This window comes from Zootoca vivipara, chromosome 14 (assembly GCF_963506605.1).
Source record: "Zootoca vivipara chromosome 14, rZooViv1.1, whole genome shotgun sequence".
NCBI classification, from domain to species: Eukaryota; Metazoa; Chordata; class Lepidosauria; order Squamata; family Lacertidae; genus Zootoca; species Zootoca vivipara.
Window position 1 is genome coordinate 16842295 of NC_083289.1, and position 19924 is coordinate 16862218.

Consider the following 19924-nt stretch of genomic DNA (forward strand, 5'->3'; position numbering starts at 1 on the left):
GCAAAAATGGGTAGATCAATAGATGGGAGTCTTACCTTTGTACAGTTGGCTACATGCGAAAGTCGGAAATTCCTACACCACACCCACCTCTCTCCACACTCTGTCCAGGCAAGCAAAGGGGCATTGTCACATTTCAAGGGCACAGTCCAGCCCCACAAAAGCACTCAAGGAGAGCAGGAAGCAAGACTGTCAAGGAATGCGGCCTGGGGAAGAGACCTGTGGGATGGCTTGATGGTTGAGTTTGGCTCTCAGGACAGAGGTTCTCCACCCCTGCATTACACGACACCAGCAGTTAACAACAGCTCGTGATGCTTTATTATTTTAATGAAAATTTAAAAGGCAGGTTGTTAATTATACAGACACACAAAACTGGTTTTGCTATACAGAACACTTGGAAGTACAAAATACAGTTTTATCCACAACACAGTTCCACATTGACACCAAAGGGCTCTAACAGATACGGATGCAAATGGTAGAAAAAGTCAATGAAGACACGCACCCACCCACACACCATTGGCATATATTTTTAAGGGGCAAAGGTATGGCACATAATCTGAAGCTCTGAACTGAGCACTTTCAGTTTTAAATGAAAGAGAGTTCCAAACGCTTGCTTATCTCTTCCGTGCTGAAGTCAATGAGGATGATCTTGCCATAGTTAAGCACATTGTTTTCAGTGGGAAAATACTGTTGATAATGCTTGGCGTTAAAAAAAAACACGTTTCCTCCTTATAGAAAGGGGCCTGAGCTACAGTTGGATGAATCTGTCCATTTTGGTTTCACTCACGTTCTCATTTTTCCTATCTCAAAATCAGCACAGATTCAGTTTCAGTTTGAAAATTCTTTGTTTTAAAAAGTCCTTGGGAGAAACTTGCACTGAAATTGTGAGGACATTTCATAACATACACGTTTCTACGCAATGTACACACTTTTATTTTTGCAAAGCAATTTTCTTTAATATAAGGAATTTTTGAAGCAACTGTATTCTATGCATACTTTACCCTGGTATATGCATTTCTGTATGCACTATTTTGGGGGGGAATTGCTCTGCAAAATTTGGGAACATGAATTTCAAAGGATGGCTGTCTTTCATTTTGCACATTTTCAGAAAGTGTGAATTAACTATGTCCACCTTTCATTGTGAACTGTGTTGACAGGCAGAAATGAAGGATCAAGGACTGAGCCAGGGTAGAAACCAAATGTCTCGGGATGAATGGGCAAACCAAAGGGTGGAATCAAGAAAAGGATGAGGCAAGTCATGGAAGTCGGAGCCCGACAGAATCTTGGGTTTGCTGGCTTGTCAGATCTCTGCACTGGTCACAGGATGTGATCAGACCAGCAAATACATTTATTTAATATACTTAGAGGGCACTTTCCCAATGTTCAAAGCAGTGTATGATAATAACAATAATTTAATGCAACAGCAGCAAATAATAATTACAGATGTAGTCCTCAACCAACCAAATCCCTGCCCAAAAGTGTGCTGCAGGCCTTACGGAAAAACAGCACATCATATTTAAAAGCATGTTGTCAAAATGCCTCCTTTTCACTGTTGCAGTTTTAACTGCTTGTCATTTGGACAACTCAAGCAGGGCATGATCAGCTGACCGCAACTGACACATGGGTTGGATATAGTTAGATAGCCCTAATGGGATGCTCTAACTAAGTATTTGCTTGCCACTCTTTCCCCTTAAATCAGTGGGGCTTTAGTGCTGGTTTGGGTTCAAAAGTATGAAAAGTGCTTAACTTTGGCTGGATCATGCCAGGAGTTACTATAAGCAGAATGGCCTGTGTCCATGCAGTTGTTAATCCAGAAAAACAGGCTTGACAATTTAGCTCATATTTTGCTCCCATGTTTGTAGCAAAACATTACCATTCTACCCTTTGCCTACCTATATTTAGCAACACCTTCTGCCCCCTCCCCAGCCTAAAGAGCTAAGGGCCAGCCTTGCTTCTTGATTTCTAAGTTGAACACAGCCACAAAAACAAACTCACCAACTCTAAAACACATCTGTCCGTTGCCCATCTTGCGAGGCTACAAATCGGACATTGATAAGGCATTGATGGCTGCATGGCCGAGTAGCTTTTGGAAGGGAGAGGAAAAACAAGGATACAGGGTTGTATTGAATTGAATGTAGCCCTATGCAAAATGTTCCAATAGCAGAAGGATTTCTTCTCGCACAATGGAATGCTCTCCCCTCCTGCTGTGCTCCCTAAATCTGTTCTGGGGTTTTCTCCAACCCTTCAGAGCAGATTTGGGGATAGCATGGGGGGGATGAGAGGAGAGGGGGGAAAACCCCACTGCACTGGTGTTCATCCTCGAACCAGTGCAACTATTTAGCTGACTACTGCCCAGTGTGTAAAAATACACATTGGGGTAATAGGAGAAATCCAGCATGGTGGTTAACATTGCACCAGAAATGAACTAGCAGCTTAAGTGACAGTAGACTTGCTAAGAGGTACCTGTAATTAATGCAAAGAAAGGAAATCAAACCAAATATGGAGACGGATGATTTAAATTATAGGTGGAACTACATGTTACACTCAAGGTGAGACTTCTGTTGAAAATGGCACTGCTGCCATCAGGCATATCAGGCTCATTTGTAGAGTTGGATGAATTTGTCAGTTTCTGGTTCTCCAAGTTTCTCCTCTTCGCACTCTTAAATTCGTCTCTCCAGCAATTTGCTATGGGGGGAGCGGGAATCCTCATTAAAATGTGTCAGCATTTTAGTGCTATTTTTTTTCTAATATACACATTTCTACGTGCGGTTTTGACCTATACACAAATTATTGCAATTTCCCATAACAAATTGCATGCTTATGTGTCGTTTTCACTAATGCGTGCATTTTTATGCGCACTTTCCACCAATTTATGCATTTCTGTACGCATTTTCTGTTTGGAGAAACCGCATTGCAAAATTCAGAGACGTGTGAATTCCAAAGGATAGTTGTGTTTTGGCAGGCTTAATGGTACAGAAAGCATGAATTAGGTGGTTTCTCATTAAAATTCAAACAAAATGGCTAATCCCCTTATTGTAATGCTGCTGCCTTTCTCTGCCCCAGCCAGCAGTAGCCAACGATGGGTAGGAAAGCATTCCATAATATGACCTTGTGGCCATAGATAACTGAGCCTAGACATTATAGCTGAGCGGGGCTGGGTGTGTGTGTGTAAAATTTGATTCTAATAGTTGCAAGTGGGAGAGTTAACATGTCTTTCCACCTTCCATTTGATAAGCATTTTGAACTAGTCTCTTCAACAGAAGCACCACCACCATAATTTTGTTAGCTAAAGATGTTAAGCTCCACATTAGAACCTGCCTCTTTCCAGAAACCAATGGCCCAACACAGCTGCTGACTACAGCTATTGCTGCAATGTTACTTGCCAATATCTTGCTTAGCTTAAAACAACAACAACAACAACCCACATGTCTCGTTTGTTTTCTAAACCACTTTCAAGCAGTATTATGGTCACAATCCAGCTGTAGGGTGCAAAGGGGCACTGCACAGAAATGTTATCATAATGGTTTGGCTTAGTGTTACAAGCAGATGAAACCGTAGATTGCCAAAGCCACGTTAATTTATATAGCCGATGGAGTGGTGTGCAGAGCCCCAACGGGCATATATAGGGATTTCAAAGCGAAATAAATGTGCAACCTGTCCCCTTAAGCTTAGACTGTAAGCCCTCCAAATATATTGCTACCCTCTTCAGGCACATTTGTCCCTTCTCACGGACTTCCCTTGCATATGGTAAAATAACAAATCCAAAACTCAAGATCCAGTTTGTACAACACCAGATATACAGATAGTACTAAAATGTACATACATTCGAGCCTAGCTGTGTTAAAATGAGATAGGAAAGGCGCTGGAATCTCCTGGGTTATAGTTACATTCAACCTTACATTCAAACTGGCCTAAAATGACCATAAAAAAGGATCAAAATGGCTTCAATCTCTGTTGTCATGGGGTGAGGGGACCATTTGCACAACCATGTACAGACATTCTCAGCTGTTCTGCTACCTTTCCAAGAACCACCAGAATGGAGCTCGCTGACCCCCTGTGGTCTATGGGCCACAGCTAGGGAGCTCCACAAGAACTAGAGGTCTTATCTTCAAGTAGCCAGCAGAGGACTGGAGTGCTTATTTCATTATCTGTTCACACAAGCAGCTTTCTCTAAAGGGGGAAGTTAGAAATAATTCACATTCAAATATTAAGAGCCAAGAGAAAGTTAAAAATCAAAGTGCCTCCCTGCTCGTCCCCCACCACCCGCCCCACCCAAGCTCAAAACCCTACCACAAATGGGAATGAAATACAAAATGAATCCTCGAGGCGAATGCCAACCAGGTGGCGTTAGGTTATTTCATTAGAACCTGCATGGTCAACACTTGGAAGGAGCGCAAGTGATTATCTGAAGTATGAGAATAGGGGTATCTTGTTTTATAGCTTCTATGATAATGTTAACACAGGGAAAGCAGATCCCCAACTACCCTGGTATGATGATTTCCTTTCCCAGAATGTCCTTTGCAGAGGTTATCTGGCTAGGTAAAATTTACTCAGAAAATGGAGGAAACATTCCCAAATCAGCAAAATCTTCAATGTTGTAATTGCCGGTCCCTTGGGTTGGATCTCCTGGAATAGGCAGCATATCCTGGATGATAAAAGAAAATGGAAGGGAAACATGATTTTTCTTGTATCCTTATCTAGGGCAAAGACCCTTTAGCATCTCCCCCCTTTGTCGCTTAACTGTACAGCAGGCTTCCTCAACCTCGGCCCTCCGGATGTTTTTGGCCTACAACTCCCATGATCCCTAGCTAGTAGGACCAGTGGTCAGGAATGGTGGGAATTGTAGTCTCAAAAAACATCAGGAGGGCCGAGGTTGAGGAAGCCTGCTGTACAGCAACTAATGGCAAAAGCAGCAAGGAACAGGCAGCTTGCAATTTAAGGAAAGAAGTGCTCTGTGCAAAATCTCACGACTGGTGTAGTGCATTGCCAGCCCAGCCAGGTAAGCCACACCTGCGCCCACACCTGCGTAGGGCCACTTAAACCTGGAGCTGGCACCAAACTTCAGTTTCTGTAGCTCCACATCTAGCTTGGATGTGACCAGATGACCGACCATTTCTTTCCATAAGGAATAAACGATATTTGTTGCCAGTTTGCTGCTTTTTTACCAGGACCCAAAAGGTCACCTGCAAGAGACGGATCACCTTGCCATGCTGAATCGCGGGCCAAGGGCTCACCTGGAACACTTCTGTCTGGCTGGTTTGCTGGTGAGGGTGCTGCTCGCTGTTTTGCTGGTTGTGATGTTGGCTTTGCCACTGGGACCACACCTCCGAAGGCCTCCCTTGGAACTGTCCGCTGCTTTGGCTGCTTTCAGCTGAAAAATAACATAAAGTTACAAGAGTGGGTCTTTTAAAACAAAATATTCGCTCCTGCCTACCTTAGGTCTATTCCTCTGTGTCTGAGGTTTGCACAGTGTTCCTTCATGCATTTAGGATTATCTTCTCCTTTATAAAGTTGCATGCGTACTCACATGCATTGCCTGCCAAGGTCTAAAGGAGAGGCCTCTGTTCTCGTTCTGCCCCCACCTGCACTATGCTAAAGTGGTACCTTGGGTTACACACTTCGGATTACAGACTCCGCAAACCCGGAAGTAGTACCTCGGGTTAAGATCTTTACCTCAGGATGAGAACAGAAATTGCACGGCAGCAGTGGGCGGCCCCATTAGCTAAAGTGGTACCTCAGGTTAAGAACGGTTTCAGGTTAAGGACAGACCTCCGGAAGGAATTAAGTTTGTAACCAGAGGTACCACTGTACTGCGTTAAACAGCCACGGCTTTATCCAAAGAATCCTGAGAACTGTAGCTTGTAAAGGATGCTGAGTTGTTAGGAGATCCCTAGTCCCCTCACAGAGCTACATTTCCCAGAGTTCGCTGGGATGAGGGACTCACTGACTGTTAAAACCACTCTGGGAATTGTAGCTCTGTGAGAAGAGTATAGATGCTTGCAAACATCTTTCAGCACCCTTTACAAACTACACTTGCTAGGATTTAAATTGGTATGATACTGCTTTAAATGTATAGCGCGGATGTGGCATCTGTCCAGATGGAAATTGCAAAAGGCAGCGCCTTTCCTGTGGTGGCTCCCCAGCCCTAGAACCCCCTTCCAAAAGAGATGTACCGAAGCAAGGCTTTGCAATCATTTAGCAGGAATGTGACACCAGATTTTTAAAAAGTTATGCAGGCATTACAGATTGTTAGGAGCTTTGCTCTGTATTACTGTATCAACCAATGAGATGAGTCGGAAAGTATGCTTAAAGACTGTATTTCACTGGCTTCTGCTGGTTAAATTTGAAAGCTGCCATAAGCATCTTGATAAAGTAGGAAGGTTATGCTATATCTTTAAAAAGTTACAATAATTACATAAACATATAAATAATATTCACCACCTAATTCCACTAGTCTGAAATCAAGGAATGGGTCAAATGCGTAACTTTTTCTAATTAAAAAAAAAAAAAAGCCAAATGTCATAGCGACAAACTGGTTTCGTATCTGTACTTTTGTGCAAGAGTTAAAATTACTCCTTTTTTCTTAATCATAATAGTAATGCCCTGAATAAACAGAGCACATGCAGAACAGCTCCATCTGGAATCCCAGCAGTCCTGCGTGGGGAGGGCAGCACTTTAGGGCAGAAGTCAAGGGCCTCACTTAATGGAATGAGCAAGAAACCCCCTCCTCACAATGCAGGTGGGCTGACTTGACACATTTAAAAATGTGAAGTAATCATATGCATTGTCTTCTGAAGAGCACCCCCCCCAAAAAAGACCATTAGGTACAGTCTAACAATGACCTCGCTTAGAACGCTGTGGAATCCCATGGGAACGCAATTTGCCTGCCCAATCTCAAAACCTTGCATAACCCACCCCTACCAATTGCATTGGTTAAATCCATCTCATCTGGCCCAACCTGACCCCATCCCTGGACAGAAAAAGCCACTCTGAAGGAGAACATCCTCCACAGATTCTGGAAGGTGCAGAGACTCAGGCTTTGGTGAATCTCCTGCAAAAGGGAAGAGAGTTTCAAAGCTGAGAGGCACCCAGTCTCCCTGTGATCCCTTGAGCTCATGGATGGTGAGTTAAAGAGAGTATTATGGCCACCTATTATTTAAAAGGACTCAATTCGTAATAACTGGATTAGGAAACTTGACCAAAGTCGGGTAAGGTCAAAGCAAAAGACCCTTCCTCAATGGGAATATTTTGGTTGAGTTTTGAGCTTCTCTGTGTGTGACTTAAAGAACAAAACAACAACAGTAATAATAACCCCCATGCTTACGGGAGGCTTTGGTATCTAAGTGATCTCTCTTCACCTTTTGTTCCTGGCATTCGTGTTCAAACCGCAGAAATTGATTCATAGCTTGTCCTGAATTATCTGCTACAAACTCCAGGCTTGAGATATGCTCTTCAGTTTGCTGACGCGAGAAAATATAAATTCAAGCTCTTCCCCACTCAGCACAACAGCATTTTCTCCAAGTGCAAACAAACAAGACTGCCAGGTTTCAGGGCTCAAGGTGGATGGACTTTGGGATGACCAATGAGCACCATATATCTCCTATGGACTGGGGTAGTCAGCCTCTCTCTCTTGCATATGTTGTTGCACCTCAATGCTCATCATCCCTTTGCTCTGCTGGCTGAGACTGATGGGAGCTGGGGTGCAACAACATATGGAGGGTACCATGTTGGCTGCCCCTGCTTTAGACAACTGCCTCTACACACACACAGAGAGAGAGGAAGAATGGATTTAGGCTTGTAGACGTACAATCGTGGCTCCTACTTATTTTTCTGAATTTATACCCCACCTTTCTTCCAAGGAGCTCAAGGCAATATATATGGTTCTCCCCCTTCTCATTTCATCCTGACAACAACCCCATGAGGTAGGTTAGGCTGGGAGAGAATGCCTGGCTGCAGGTCACCTAGTAAGAGCTTCATGGCTGAGTGCTGGATCTGAACCCTGGTCCTTCAGCGATTTATTCCTTCAATATAGACCAAGCTGCTTTCTGGTTGTGCGCTAGGGTGATGACTTTTTCATTTCCCCCCCTCAAAAATTATTTCCTGTAGCACAAATGGATGAACTTTTGCCTATTAATGACTAAAATGAGGTATATTCCATTGAAATATTTAAAAAGGTTACGCACAAACCGTTTTTAATTTTTTTGTATGCCGTTTTACCATTTCATAAAATTGTATTAACAATTCTATATATATTTCGTATCAAATTTGGACACAACACCACATTCCACAATGGGGAGTGTTCTTAGCAACATAGGGTATACAAATGTCACACCTGCGCAAGGTAAAAGCCCCTTTTGGGGACCTCAAAACTCAGCCAGCAGACCCTGCCGGACATGCTGGGAAAAGAACCTACAGGAGAGGTAGCAAAACATCGTCCTCTAGCGGCGTCTATACTGTTACTGCAGCTAAAAAAAGCTTCCTTGTGTGTTTGATGACCCTATATAATGTTGTATATATGTGACGCCAAAGCTTGGGTTCAATTTTATATCTGCTTACAGTGACTTCAAAAATGGTAAAAAAAACTGATAAATAAATTTTTAAAAACCATTTTGTGTGTGAGGTAATGAAAGCTCATCAAATTATGATACAGGGAAATGAGGTTGTAAAAAAAAGTCATCACCCTATTGTGCACTGTGGCTCACCAGTTTAGTCAAACAAACTACACACCCACACCTGACATATAAAGCACATGGCCTTCCCCAAAGAATTCTGGGAACTGTGGTTTTTAAGAGTTCTGGGGAATTGTAGCTCTGCGAGGGGGTAAACTATGGTTTCCAGGATTCGTTTGTGGAGGGGAAAGGGAAATCATGACTGTTACAGTGGTACAAATGTGCTTTAAAAGTGCAGATACTGTCTAGCCTTCTTAACTGGCCATTCTGCTTGCTGGGCCCCCAGATCACATGAATCAAGACAGCTGCACATCATAGTTGCACTCAGGTCTTGCTTGTGGGCCTCCCATTGGAACATCTGGTTGGCCACTACGAGAACAGGATGCGGGACTAGGTGGGCTATGGACATGGGCCTGATCCACAAGAGTTCTTAGTAAGTCAAAGAGACCTCATTGTACCTCACCGTGCTTTTATTTTAGGCGAGGCAGCCAGGCTCGATACCTACCAAATCCTGCTGTCCTGTTAGCTAGGCTGGAGTAGGCATTCCCGCTCGGAGAGGAGGTAGCAGGACTGGACAGGGGGCTGTACGATGCTGGGTCAGCAGGGTAAGTGTGACTGGTTCCGATTGCAAAGGGAGAAGACTGAGCCTTGCCAGACTGCGAAGGAATTTGCTGAATAGGAGAGTGAAAGACAACAACATCGAGGCGTTATCATCCTTCCTGCGGCATTTGACCCAAGAACAAAGTGGTGCAACAGACTTCCATCTCGGCACATCTATTTGCAAAACAAGCATCTTTGCAGAGCTAGTTAGGTGGGTTGCTCTGCTCCAGCAATGTGGGTTCAGGGCTGTTTAATTTCAAGAAACCCTAAGCATAGCTCTTTGCTTGTTCCCGCTCTTCCCAGGCCAATGGTGGGGAACCCCTCTCAGTCCGAGGGCCACATTCCCCTCTTGTGTGGGAATTGGGGGGGGAGGGGTGTCACATGCCAGTGGCCAGCCAGACCAGGGGCAATGAATGTAAATGTTACCTCAACACCCCATCCTCCATCCAGGGAAGGAAGAGGCATTATCAGAATTCAAGGACACATTCAGCCAGGCTTTTTAAAAGTTTGCCAAATTGCTTTTATTGCTTTTCCAAATTTTACCTAATCAGCCACAAATTAAAATAAATTTAATACCCCCCCTGAAAATAGTTTCCTACACTCTGTTGTTGATGTATTGTTGCTGATTTATTTTCCTAGTTGCTTCTAATACATAAACTTATTTATCCTTAACCACCAGCTATCCACTTGCCAATTCCTGCAAGTACAATATTTTAACAATTGCAGTAACTACAAGTGAAGTTACTCCGCAAATGATCAAATCCACAATAAACCAGTAATGAACACATCCAACCAGGCTAAAGTGTTCTGTGTACAAACAGGGCCAGTGAGAGATGGGGCTTGGGGTTTGTTTCAAGGACCAGATCGAGAGGCCTTGAGGACTGCCTCTGGTCTCTGTGCTGGAGTTTCCCTACTCCTCTCCTAGGTTAGCGGGTGCTGGCTCCAGGCTTTGCGAGAGTCTTTAGGCCAGGCATCCCCAAACTGCGGCCCTCCAGATGTTTTGGCCTACAACTCCCATGATCCCTAGCTAACAAGACCAGTGGTCGGGGAAGATGGGAATTGTAGTCCAAAACATCTGGAGGGCCAAAGTTTGGGGGTGCCTGCTTTAGGCAATATGTATTCAGGAAGGCCGCCTCTCGGAGTGAGACTCCTGTCTCTACCGCCTTCTCTCTTTGGGCCCAGGAAGTGAAACCTTTTCTGCAACTTTTTCTATAACTCTCCTACCTGTCCTGGAAATGGAGGGCGACTTCCTGTCCAGGCAACTTGACTCTGATTTAGCTGGCGTGAGATCTGGGACAGGTTCTGACCAGCTGATGATGATGACTGGATGTCGTTGACGCCGGGCACGTGGACCACAGATGAGCTTCAAAGGGAGAGAACAGGAATGAGTCTGACGTTATAAGGATGCTCACGGCATTGCATTCAATGTTACTCATAGAACAGGCCTAACAAAATCAACAACTACTTTAGGTTCATTAATTTCACGGCTCTGAGTAAAACGTTGTTGAATACAACCTACTGTTTACAAGAACACCTGTAATTGCAGTTTGCAAACCTCCCAGTCAACCAGTTAAACAAATCACGTTTTGGGACACATGGACTACAACTCAAATGCAAAAAATGCAGGCTATTACTTTTGCTGCATTGAACATCTCAGAATAACCCTTTGATCTTCAGTAAACTTCTTCCTATGAGATGTGGGTGGCGCTGTGGGTTAAACCACAGAGCCTAGGGCTTGCCGATCAGAAGTTCGGCGGTTCAAATCCCCACGACGGGGTGAGCTCCCATTGCTTGGTCCCAGCTTCTGCCAACCTAGCAGTTTGAGAGCACAACATGCAAGTAGATAAATAGGTTCCGCTCTGGCGGGAAGGTAAACAGCGTTTCTGTACGCTGCTCTGGTTCGCCAGAAGCGGCTTAGTCATGCTGGCCACATGACCCAGAAGCTGTACGACGGCTCCCTCGGCCAGTAAAGCGAGATGAGCGCCGCAACCCCAGAGTCGTCTGCGACTGGGCCTAATGGTCAGGGGTCCCTTTACCTTTATCTTAAACTTCTTCCTAGGATTCATGGCAATATTTTAAAAGTATACAGGGTTTTTTTATTGCCTGGTATTCTAGATCAACTAGCAATGAAGATATATAGAAAGCTGAAGAGGGACCCTGATAAGGAATTAACAAGAATATAAGTACAGTGGTACCTCTGGTTGCGAACGGCATCCGTTCCGGAGCTCCGGTCACATCCCGAGGAATTCGCAACCAGAGGTGCTGCTTCTGAGCATGGTGCGGTTTAGTGCTTCTGTGCATGGCAAAACCCGGAAAAATACTTCCGGGTTTGCCACGTACGTATCCCAAAGGATACGCAACCGGAGGTGAATGGAAGTACAGTGGTACCTCGGTTTATGAACACAATTGGTTCCAGAAGTCTGTTCATAAACTGAAGCGTTCATAAACTGCAGCGAACTTTCCCAGTGAAAGTAATGGAAACTGGATTAATCCGTTCCAGACGGGTCCACGGAGTACTCAACCTGAAGCGTACTTAACCCGAAGCATGTGTGTAATTGGTTCCGGAAGTCTGTTTATAAACTGAAGCATTCATAAACTGAAGCGAACTTTCCCATTGAAAGTAATGGAAAGTGAATTAATCCGTTCCAGATGGGTCCGCGGCGTTCGTAAACCGAAAATTCGTAAACCGAGGTGTTCATAAACCGAGGTTCCACTGTAGAGGTACCACTGTAGCTTATAAGCACACAGGTACTTTCAGAGTCTCCTTCAGAGATGCCCACTGCCCATTCTTTCTGCAGAAGTCACTACCCTGGATTTGCCTAATGGAAGGAAGTATTAAAGCCAGAACAATTACTCATGCAGAGATTAAACAACATGCAAGTTCATCTGAGGATGAACCAATTCAGCAACGTTTCTGAACATTCTAGTCCTATTTGATGGAGAAATGCAGCAGAACACCCCCCCCCAAGGCTGGTTAAAGGGAGGCATGGCCAGGAGCAGTGAAACACACAAAAACGCAACAGTCAGACATTCTGGGCTTGCAAAACACCCTTAATTATTTAATTTATTTCTCATGGTAGGCTAGGACTGCACTCATGGCACACACAAATGTACCCTGGCAGCAATTTCGGGGAATTGCTCTAGTAACAGAGCCAGAGAGTGTCAACCAAGGGACTCAAATCTTGGCAGCATAAAGGAGAAGATGAAAACAACTCTCCCCCCCCCCTGCCTTTTGCAGGTGTTTTTAAGCTTCAAGAGATCCTCCTGAGCCTACATGAGCACACACAATGGGCAACAGTCTTCTTAAGCAGAGCCGTGGAACCTCCATTCCTTCGTTTTACCATGGATCATGTGTATACAACCAAAGGCTGGATGCAATTCATATATTTGCTATGGGTGATATTGCCTCCCCCTGCATTGGTTTCCAAAAGGATGCTATTCATAATTGCAGAATGCCCCAAAAGTATACTTTTCCTACAAAAGAGACACAAAACATTTGATTCCTGAGTTTTGTTTTTGTAACAAAACAAAACACCAGAAAAAGTGCTATGCAGCAGCCTAAAGGATATCTCCTCCCCCACTTCTCAATTCACGATATATTTTCCATTTCCACTTTATTCTCTGCAGAAAACAATAATAGCGGCACACAGCATTTGTTTAACAAAGGCCAAGGGTTCAGAGTGCTTTGCAGGCGTTCTCTCTGTCGTACTTAAAACCTTGCTAGAGGAGCCATAGCTCAGTGGAATAGCGCACACTTAATATAGGTCCAATCCCTGGCACCTCTAGGTAGGGCTGGGAAAGACTCCTGCTTGAAAACTAAACCTGTGCTCTGTTGCTGAGCTACGGACTCTCATTGGTGGACCGACAGATGATGTGGCAAAGTCATGTGCCCCAGGGCCAATGTGTAACATTTTAAGGGTCATGGGAGGCAGGCAAGACCCACCCAGCATGTTTCTCTGGACCAAGTCCGCACGCCAAGTAAATCAGATTACTGTAACAAAACAGTGAGAAGACCCAGACCACAGTTCTTACAGTGGTCAACCAGTTGCCTGTTGGAAATCCACAAGCAGGACCTGAGCACAAGAGCACTTTCTCCCCTTCTGTGGTTTCCAGAAACTGGTATTCAAAAGCATACAGCCTCAAGACTGTGGAATCACAGAGTTGGAAGGGGCCACGAGGGTCCTCTAGTCCACCCCATGCAACGCAGGGATCTTTTGCCCAAAGTGGGGCTCAAACCCACGACCCTGAGATAAAAGAGTTTTATGCTGTACCAACTGAGCTATCCCAAGTTGAGGGGTTATAGAGTAATAATATCCAAGCAAACTCAGAAGTAAGCCCTACTCAGTTCAATAGGACTTACTCCCAAGTAGAAGTGTATAGGATTGCGGCCTTAGGAAGCCTCACCATTACAGACTTTGAGTCTTTAGATCAAAGAACCTGGAAAAAATAAAATACGTAACTACTTTGTACTGCATGATCGCTGTCTTGTTATGACTTTTATGACATGATGTACCTTTTTGGAATTTCCCTGAACGGAGAATTGAATCTCGTTCAAAAAATACTAGCTGTGCGGTTATGTTATGTAATAAATTATGTTCTGTAATAAATTTGCCCTGTACAGCTTACTAACACTACAGAAAAAGGAGATCAGAGATCTTCTGTGCTATGTCTGTTTTCATGATTATGTAACATTCAAAAGCAAATAAATACTTATTAACTATACCGGCCTCACTTTTATGTTACAGGAGACACCCAACAGAATAGCATAGAAATCTACACACAACCTTCAAAGAAAACAGTTCAGGAATCCCAAACCTCAGAACAGCCATGGGAAATGAGTTGCACTGTAATGCAGCCCTAGCTTCAAATATCGGATTTAATTAAAGCGTATTTTAATACTGGCAATACCCTCCAGGGCTGCTTACTGATTGCTTTTTCATTCAGGCAATAAACATCAAGGAAGGTTTTTTTCTTTCCAAGAAAAGCGTTTCCTTCCCAACAAAAACACTATCAATTATATGCTCAAAACAAACCACACCACACTCATTTCTACAAAAACACAGTTGGCATTTGATTTCTAATTCCCGCTCCTGTGCACCTAACTGGTGAATGGTGTGCTCCCGCACCCTCTCTCTTTCCTCACTCCCCTTTCTTGTTCATTATTCAGCCTGTGTTACCTTTTTTGGCTCTGGAATTTAGGGTCACTACACAATTCAACGAAATCCTACTTGAATAGCTGCATGAGTTACAGCTGTTTAATGTGCATTTAGACAATGCACATCTGTGGAGAAGAACAGGCTTTCCTTTTCTGGGAGAGTCATTTTATCCGAATGAGAGAGAGAAGGGGGTTGCCTCTTCTAAGATGGTGTCTGCCTTCTGCAGTTTTTAAAACTGTGGTTCCCAACGTGGGACACACACCCCACAGGGGGGCAATTTGATTTTTAACAGGGGCAATTCGAGAATGAGTTAGACCAAGTTAACGGCCTTTTAGGCTTCCTCCATGTGAATAGGAGTTCACTTTTAGAATAATAAGAATTATACGTCATGGGGAGGGGGACGGCAATCAGGATTTTAGAGATGCTTAGGTGGGGCATGGCCAAAAAAGGTTGGGAACCACTGTTTCAAAACTAGTTGTATAAAAATTTATATGACACACACACACAAAATAAATATAACCTTTTTTTTTTAATTCTGTGTTCCTTTTAATGTTTTTATCTTGCTGAATATATGAATATTTTTCTAAGTAAAAAAGGGCACTTTTTTAATCAGGCGAAAAGTTTTGAATCAATTAATCTAACTGATAAATCTATTAAGCTGCATCCGATTTTACCTTTTATTTCAATCCCCCCTGGCTGTTGTTTATTATTATAATCCCCCTCTTTTGGTTTGCTTCCTTTTCCATTTTGCTCCTCCTCCTCCTCCTCTGCAGTCCCCCTTTCGATTCTTCTCATTTTGTCTTAATTCCTCCCCCCCCCTGCATTCTACTGGCTGTCTTTTCTTTACAGTATCCAGGTGAGATTTATACTTCAGCGCCCTGAGCCAAGTTTATTAGTCCCTCTCTAAAAAGGCATTTACCAAATTTTATTTATTATTTTTATTCCAAACTCAACCTTCCACCAAAGACCCTCAAGAAATGACAAAAAATGATTGTAAGCTACAAGGGCAAGAGACCTAGATTGCGACTAACTGTATTTTATCAACATTCCCAGAAGGTGAACACAAGTCAACTATATTTGCAAACACGCCGTGATGCGCCCCATATACAAAATTTCAGATCCCTATTAGTGGATGATTCCAGGACAAAGTGATTTCTGGAATGTGGCCACAGGGCTTCTTTCCAATAGGGAGAATTAAGCCATGATGCTGTTAAGAATCAAGGGCTGTCATCATCTATAACTCTTACACAGTTGCGTTTCCTTTCTTGTGATTCATTCTGCTGCCATGTACAATACCTGAACGACTTTCCAGAATGTCCTGGCTGGAAGGGGCTCCCTTGAGAGTAGATCTGCTGGTTACCAGTTGTGGATGCTGAAGGCATCATCTTTTTATCTGCTGCAAGAACAAGCACAGAAAAAGCCATTTCAGGATAACAGGATGGGAACGCATAGGGAAGGCACATTGCGTGGCAATGGGAAAATGGTCTCTTGCAGCAAAACAACAACAACTACAAAACGCACACAACCAAAACCAAAAGTTGGTAGGGCTCCCTTTCAACGATACCATAACAAACAATGTGGAAATTAACAACTTGCTTCAGGCCCGATGGGACAATCTTGCCCTCCAGTTATACTAGCAGGGCTGCTCCCAAGATCACAGTTATGTCAATGCACACTTTTTCAGGCTAGTTATGTTCGTGGCCTTATGTGCAAGGCTGCTACAGACAGGTCAATTTTTAACCACATTCGATTAAGAATAACCCACCAGGAAGCTCTGCACATCCCACCAAAACTTTGTGTGTGTGTAGGGAGGGACTATGACCAGCCAGGGGAGGAGCTGAAGAAGAGACGCTGAAGAAGAGGCACTGGAGGTACAAGCTACATCGTGCAAGGGAGTGTATCCCGAAAGGACTTATCCAGGTGTCCTACATGCCAGGGAACAAAATACCCGTGGATCTGTTGTCCAAAGTTGTTAACAAGGAACAACTTCAGGTTTATGTACAGAAGCTACAGTTGGGTTGAAATACTGGAGCTTAAGGTTACACAGAAGGGGGGAGGATGTTGGGAATTCAGTTCCACCTTAAGTTACAGACATGTAGCTCTTGTGTGTCAAATGTCTGTGAACTTCCGTTGTGTATAGCTTTTGCTTTTGCTTCTGCGCTGACCATGAAGGAGAGCAGACGCGTTTCTCTCTCTCCTGAGATACGCTTAATAAATGCTTGTAAATAATGCCAATACGACCGTCTCTCGCCTGTCGTTTCTTGCTGCACAGTGGGGACTGCTGCTGATACAGTGTGCACAGACTTCTGAAGTCTGTGTCGTTATCTCACGCCGCACCGGAGGTGGAGAGCGCCTGGCAGCCGGCCGTGAGGGCACACAGCCCTGGCGTCTCCCATGGTGTTTGCGAACAGGTAGAAGGGGAGGTCTTGTCACTGAGTCCAGGGCTGCCTTTGTAGGTGGGAGCAGTTGCACCCATCCTGGAGGAGCATGCAGCTACACACACAAATTGTAGGGTGAGAGTCTCATGTGGGAGGCAATGGATTTAGGACATGACATAGATTTTAATCGCTGGGGAAAACTCTGGAAGAGCAATTTGAAAATTACAACATGTTATTCCTCGAAGGGTGTAAGGGGGAATGGCTTATAGGGAACAGCCCCCTCTCATCAGGTCGAGTTCTTCGCAGAGCAGCAAGTCCAGTAGCGGATCAGATCACAGGAATCAGGAAGTAGAGAGGGAGGAGAGAGGCTCTGACAGCATGAGAGAGCCTCAACACTCAGCAGAGAAGGAAGCAGCTGGGGAGGAAATGACGGGATTGGCCACTGGAGAGCAGTCATAAGGACGCCCCCCTGAATTGAGGTGCACAGCACCCCGTAGGGCGAGAGGGAGGCGCTTTGGGGTTCCCAAGCTGTTATGTTGGGTGTGAAACAGAAAGAAGCCATTGCGAGGTTCTGACTCGGATTGAGCAGACATGTTTTCCAGACACTTTGCACCGTAAATAAAATGCACAATAAAGACAACTTAAAGACAAGGAGGCGTGGAGCGTCGTTACTCAAGAGTAGCCGCAAGAACCTCTGACAAAGGGGAACTACTGGTACTTGAAAATGATTTAGAGATGGCATTTAACTCTGAGTAGACTTGCTAAGATGTATAAGACTTAATCAGATAAGTTACAGGTAGGTAGCCGTGTTGGTCTGACGTAGTCGAAACAAAATAAAAAAATTCCTTCCAGCAGCACCTTAAGAGACCAACTAAGTTTGTCATTGGTATGAGCTTTCCTATGCATGTGTGCATGCACACGAAAGCTCATATCAATGAGCTTAGTTGGTCTCTAAGGTGCTGCTGGAAGGAATTTTTTTATTTTAATCAGATAAGTGCTGGAGATGCAATAAGGTCGAGGGTACATTTTTTCATATGTGGTGGACCTGTAAAAGTGTAAAAGAGTATTGGAAAATAATTTATAATGAATTGAAACAACTGTTTAAAAGCACATTTCCAAAAAACAACAACAACCAGAGTCCTTTTTGTTGGGGATAATTCAGATGGAAATTTCCAGGTGTCAAAACAGGTTATGTATGCCACCACTGCAGCCAGTGTTTCGTTAACCCAAAAATGGAAAACAAGCAAGGTCCCAACCAAAGAAGAATGGCAACTTAAACTGGTGGAATATGTGCAGCTTGCGGATCTAACTTATAGAATAAGAGAACAAGAAGAACATTCATTTAGGGAAGATTGGAAAATGTTTAATGAATATAGGGTGGGGGAATTGTGTACAGCTGAAAACGTTGGCAGCATTAAGGTAAATTCAACAGTGTAAACAAGTTTTGATGGAAGTAATAATGGAATACTGAATGGTTTTGTTTATATAAAATACTAGCTGACCCGGCTACGCGTTGCTGTGGTTCTTTCCTGTGATTCCCCACCCCCACCCTGTCCCGATCCATGATGTATCCTGCCCCTCCTCCCTCCACCCCGGCTCATCCCTGTGTTTTGGTAGGATACCCTTCCCTCTGTTGTCCCTGGGGAGTGTTGGCCCCTCCCCCTGTATCTCCATACCTTGGCCCCCACCCTTCAAAAAGGAACTGTCAGCTTCTAGGTTCTATTTCCCAGCATGCACTTTTGTCTGAGCCTTCTGTTGTCCCTGGGGAGTGTTGGCCCCTCCCCCTTGTATCTCCATACCTTGGCCCCCACCCTTGGAGAAGGAACTGTTAGGTTCTGGGTTCTATTTCCCAGCATGCACTTTTGTCTGAGCCCTCTGTTGTCCCTGGGGAGTGTTGGCCCCTACCCCCGGTATCTTCCTACATTGGCCCTCACCCTTGGAGAAGGAACTGTCAGTTTCTGGGTTCCATTTCCCAGTATTTACTTTTGTCTGAGCCCTCTGTTGTCCCCTCCCCCCTGTATCTCCATACATTGGCCCCTGTGCATGCATCGTGAACATTTCTATATATTTAGATTAAGGATCGGGGGTGATGATGCACCCTGGGACCCAGAGAACTACTTTAAAAATCCCGATGGGGGGGGTCAAATAGCGAAGCCCCACAGCCCCGTAGCAACAGACAGGCCCAGACAGAAGGAGGGGGGCCATTTGGGCCACTTGGCGCGGGCCTCCGAATCCAAAGGGGGCCTCGGTCAGCATTTTCACAATCAGTAAAATGAAAAAAGTAACAAAAGGGTTAAAAACAGGGCCACATTATCTACTTGCCCCGGGCCTTTGTCTGGCCCTGCAAGGGCCCGGCAACAGAAGGCACGTTCTGAAACACCTGAGTTGTTCAGTTCCATAAAAAACCCAGGAAGTGGCAAGGGGAAGGTAGGGGATTGTAAATCGGGGGGGGGGGGGATTGGCCACTGCAAATATCTGAGGACTTAAACTGGGGAGAGAAAGTGCATGGTTGTTTTTTGTTTTGTTTTTTTAAAAAAGACGCAGAGGCTTGTAATCAGTCATAGTGTATAAAGCCTAGGTTAAAAGGGGCACGACTGCCCTTACTTAAAATGGCTGCCGGAGCCTCGCATGTGACACAACCATAGCTGCCAAGTTATCCCTTTTTTTAAGGGATTTTCCCTTATGCTGAATAGGCTTCCTCGCGAGAGAAGGGAAAACTTGGCAGCTATGGACACAACATCCACTAAATTATAAAGCAAAAACCCCTCACTGTGCCCCCAAGTGCAGAAATGATGAATGACTGCCTAATGCTGCCAGGCGTTTATTAATGCAGCCGCTGGGAGAGGCTTTGGGCTTGGGCTTTGGGGGTGGAATGGCTGTTTTGGTGGTTGTTGGATGGTTGCTCCCCCTCACCCTACGTCAGCCTATTTGGGCTCCTCCTCCCCCCACCTCCCACCCAGGGCTCCATTCAGGATAGTATTTAAAGGGCTGTAGAGCTGAGGCCTAGTCTGTAAAATGGAGCCGAGGCCTAGTCTTTAGGCTGTAAAGTAGAGGCGAGGCCTTGGCTTGGGCTAGTACAGGCATCCCCAAACTGCGGCCCTCCAGATGTTTTGGCCTATGACTC

At 44.6% G+C, this 19924-nt stretch overlaps 1 protein-coding gene across 1 annotated transcript in view; it reads right to left on the bottom strand.

Annotated features, from left to right (window-relative positions):
- Positions 1-298: 298 nt before the first annotated feature.
- The window catches only part of ARNT2 (aryl hydrocarbon receptor nuclear translocator 2), a 143915-nt gene continuing 124289 nt past the window's right edge, over positions 299-19924 (bottom strand). The window contains exons 15-19 of the mRNA XM_035131344.2: positions 15719-15818; positions 10491-10629; positions 9172-9337; positions 5232-5368; positions 299-4642 (exon numbers count right to left, since the gene is read on the bottom strand). Coding sequence (XP_034987235.1) covers positions 4544-4642; positions 5232-5368; positions 9172-9337; positions 10491-10629; positions 15719-15818 — 641 coding nt within the window. The 3' untranslated portion in view covers positions 299-4543. The remainder of the gene's footprint in view (positions 4643-5231; positions 5369-9171; positions 9338-10490; positions 10630-15718; positions 15819-19924) is intronic.